Source organism: Cebidichthys violaceus, unplaced genomic scaffold, assembly GCF_023349555.1.
Source record: "Cebidichthys violaceus isolate CVI_PGR_0920_01 unplaced genomic scaffold, fCebVio1.0.p SCAF_21, whole genome shotgun sequence".
Taxonomy (NCBI): domain Eukaryota; kingdom Metazoa; phylum Chordata; class Actinopteri; order Perciformes; family Stichaeidae; genus Cebidichthys; species Cebidichthys violaceus.
Genome location: NW_027176384.1, coordinates 7,177,923 through 7,181,940, shown reverse-complemented (window position 1 = coordinate 7,181,940; position 4,018 = coordinate 7,177,923). Strand labels below are relative to the sequence as shown.

Genomic DNA, 4,018 nt, shown 5'->3' with positions numbered 1-4,018 from the left:
ATTAAGTAAAAATAATGTCTGTAGGGCTGCGACTACCGATTAATCTTTGGACTATTTTACTGATTAATCAAGACAATCAATATCCTCGAAAAACAATCAAACTGACTATTTCATTTAAGTTCATTTCAACTCACGGAGCTCCCCCATAGAAAACCATACAGCGATTTCAATTTCTGATGTCATTGAAATAAAACAATGACAATTTCTGATGTCATTGACGTTAGCGTGGTTAGCGTGAAGGAACGCACCATAGATGACGACAGGCTCACACTGAACTGAAATGGAAGGAGTGCAGCTAAAGGAGAGACGGACAGCGGAGAGTTTACGACGGCAGAACTGTCGGAAGAAGACGACGTCATGTTGTTCCATCCGTTTGAATCAGACGGGATGACAACTGGTCTTGTGTTACCAGACGACTGCTGTCAATCAAATGTGATGATGATGTTCCACAGTGGTTCTCAACTGGTCTCGCTGCGGGACGCACCATCACCCCTTAATGACAAGCCGCGACTTCTCAAATGTATTTAATGAAAAGATGGTTTGAACCTGAGCTGAAACTGTCCTCTGCAGTCGTAGTAGTAGGGAGCTCTCTAGTTCCCGTCAGTCCTCGTCCCACATGTTTCACGTAAACCAGCAAAACTGATTTGTTTGTTACGTCTGTAGATTCGTCCATTTGTAATGCAAAATGACCGCTTGCCTTAATTCGAGCTGTGGTCTGTTGTTGGATGTCATCCGACATGTCTTCTGTCACCTACTTATAGTGTCATTTGACAGAGGAATAGTTTTCAGTTTATCCGCTGCGGATTGATCCAACAAATTCTGCTTCGGTTTTGACGGCTTCATGCTTTCTTGTGCCAGAACCTCGCTGCACAAAACACACTGAGGTTTTTGTCCTCAATGTAAGAAAATGTATACCTCATGTAGTCGGTGTCGTACCCAATTAGCATATGAAAACAAACTTTGTGGGTGTTCTTCTATACTGTGAAATGGCGGGTGTCTATTAGCATTACAAGGCATTAACGCCACTGTTTTTATTCAGGAAAAGGTCTGCGAGGGTCTCGACCCACCAGTTGAGAATCACTGATGTACCAGATTGTTTTTTGAGTGTTAAACTCTTAATGAATAACTAAGCATTCAGATTGTTAGGGCTGGACCTGGATATTTGACTAATAGGTTACTCACAGCCCTTCTTTGATTGATGCTTCGTTAGTCACACATATTTTTATGTTGCTGAGAAATATTCAAATTTGAAAGCAAGTTTTTCAGAGGCTTTTCAATACTAGAGCCAGTTTCCATCTCCTGGTGGAGTGAAAGGTTCCTCTTGTCGTGTTCAGACCTTCTCATTAAAGAGTGAGCCTCGCTCCTGGTTCGTCATCGAAATAAAGCCGAATAGCTGGTTCAAGTTAGAATCAAAAGGTATTTAATCTCTAACAAAAGCAAATACAGTTACAAATTGAATCACACTATGAATTATACAAATACATTCCATGGAATAGAGATCTGATGCGTTCCACCCAACAAGTCTGGCGTATTCCAGTTAACTGTCCAGTGGTTCACACAAGATCTGCCGTTCTCCGGGGAACCCAAGTCCTAACCTGACCTGCTCTTCCTGACCTCGTAAACTGTTGGACTTTAGCTCGGTCACTTCTTTGCAGCTTCTCCTATTCTGTTATCTGTTGAATTCCAGTCAGACACTTTTCACCAACTTCTCCCCCTCCTGGAAGGCTGTATCCTTTCCTGTCCCAGTAACATTCATTACCTTATATGGTAGTGTCGTGAGGTCTCTGGTGTCTTTCACAGTTGCATAATACATTCAGTTGGAGCACTTTAAATCACAGTTTCTCACACTCTGCCCCTCTCTTCAGGTGAGCTCTGAGACCAGTGAGCGCACTCAGAAGCCTCCAGTTGAGGGGGAGGGCAGCGCCCCCAAGAGGATGAAGCAGTGTGACGCTCCAGAGCAGAGGTGGGATCCTTTTACTTCCTTTATCGTTCTTGGCAAGCTTTCAGTCCTCTTCCATGCAAAAACCTGACTTTGATCTTTACGGTAATACGGTTGGTTTCTTGTCCAATATGATTTGAATGTGTGTGTCCAGCAGTGCAGAGGCATCCACGTCCAGCTGTGTGATCCTCTGATGGATGGAGAGTGGATCCAGCACCATCACTTCAGACCGACTCTTGTGCTCCACTCAGTTTGCCAAACGCACACAAAAGCACTTTTTACTGTGCAAGTCAAGAGATTTGGATTATTACTAACAGGACATGAAACTCTCGATCTGCTGCTTCAAACACCAAATATGTGATGACTGTTTTTATGCCTTTTTATGACTTAATGTTGTCTTTCCCCTGACACTTATATTACATGTATTGTCTCCTCACATTTGGGAAAAACACTATTATGAACTAAATAGACGTTTAAAAAATGTCTCATTTTGAAATAACAATAGTTATAAGAGACTATTATATTGATTATTATTTTATAATGTCTTGTTTTTTATATAATAGTGGTCAATATAATCCAGAGTCCACATTTTAAAGCTAGGGTAGGTAATCTTGAGAAACTCGCAAAAATATGAAGTATTGATTTAAAAAATGATCCAGCTGAAGATCCAGCGGAGTGAAAGTGAAAGTATTTAGCAGCACGAGCTGAGAGACAGGCCTGAGCATTATTTATGGACTTCTGTCGGATGTAATGTGAATTTCAACAAATATAACAGAAGAACAAGATTACCTACCCTGGCTTTAAGCCAGCTGACCCTAATGTATTAATGATCACACTATTGGAAGGACAGAATCATACACTGCAGCACACTAGAAAACTGCTCAGTGAACACTCCTTATTACAACACCCCAATCCTTTCTGTTGCTGCTGTCCGGCCCATGTGACCTGGACTGGACCAGGTCACGTGACCACTGGTCCCGCCTCCTTTACGCCGCTTTACTGCCTCACACTAACACGATCATCTGTTCAAATGTACAATTCTTTGAATGTCTGATTTGATTGTTTTATTTACCAGATATACAGATACTCATAGCTTTTACATGTGAGACACACTGAGATGAATTATTATTATCATAATTAATGGGATGAGGTCATTTAATCAGCTCCGTAGTATCTGCATCCAGGCAAGAAAACCTGGTTAACAGATGTAAAGTTCTATATGTTTTTATTACATTATTTATCCTTCATTATATATTTTATTAACCAATCAACAAATATGTGCTTCTTTTCTGCATTTTATTAACAATATTTGGCATTTTCAAGCATAGTGTGTATTTTACAGATAATTTTTTTATTGTGCTATTTTTGACACCATTTTGGTATCAAAAGCTTTTACAGAGTTTACAAATCATGAATGGAGATGGATATCATTTAAATTTCCCAAATAAAACTCTAAAAGAAGTGATTGTGTATTTCGTCACACCCATCAGGAAAGCATCATTTAGTCTTTAAGGGTCCAGGTTCATGTTTTTTCACGTCTATGAACACGAGGCGCCCACATGAACCGAACCAGGTTCCACTTGCCCTAACCTCTCCCCTCGTTCATACTGTTCAATAACAGATCTCTTCCTCACAAGTGGGCCAAAATATATTCCAGAGTTTATCTGAAGTCTCCATGCTGCTTCAGATTTAATTAAATCAAGTGTTTTCTGTCCAAAGTTAGTGACTTAGGATTTCTGTGCAGTGACACTGTTTTGTATAAAGATGTTCAAAGTAAAACCAAAACATGACAAAAGATCTAAAAAAAACAGTAAGACAAGTACCGTCTTAGAAAAGTCATTTTAGATGAAGCGGCTAAGTGGAGAGCAAGGTCCTTCAATCGGCGGTTCGATCCCCGGCTTCACTAGTCTCAATGTGCCTACGGTGTGTGAATGAGTTAGTCTGATAGGCAGGCGTCATCAGTGTGTGAATGGGTGAATGATGACAAGTAGTGTGGAAGCGCTTTGAGTGGTTGGAAATACTATGAAAGCGCTGTACAAGTGCAGTTAATTTACCATTTAGAAAGATCACACCCACGTG

General features: G+C 40.6%; 1 protein-coding gene across 2 annotated transcripts in view; it reads left to right on the top strand.

Annotated features, from left to right (window-relative positions):
• The window catches only part of arhgef39 (Rho guanine nucleotide exchange factor (GEF) 39), a 54,215-nt gene extending 50,815 nt beyond the window's left edge, over positions 1 to 3,400 (top strand). The window contains exons 11-12 of one of the 2 annotated variants that reach the window (XM_068716731.1): positions 1,866 to 1,963; positions 2,097 to 3,400. In XM_068716731.1, coding sequence (XP_068572832.1) covers positions 1,866 to 1,963; positions 2,097 to 2,133 — 135 coding nt within the window. In that variant the 3' untranslated portion in view covers positions 2,134 to 3,400. Of the gene's footprint in view, positions 1 to 1,865; positions 1,964 to 2,093 lie in introns of both variants that reach the window. The other variant, XM_068716730.1, reaches the window with a different exon arrangement.
• Positions 3,401 to 4,018: the final 618 nt, after the last annotated feature.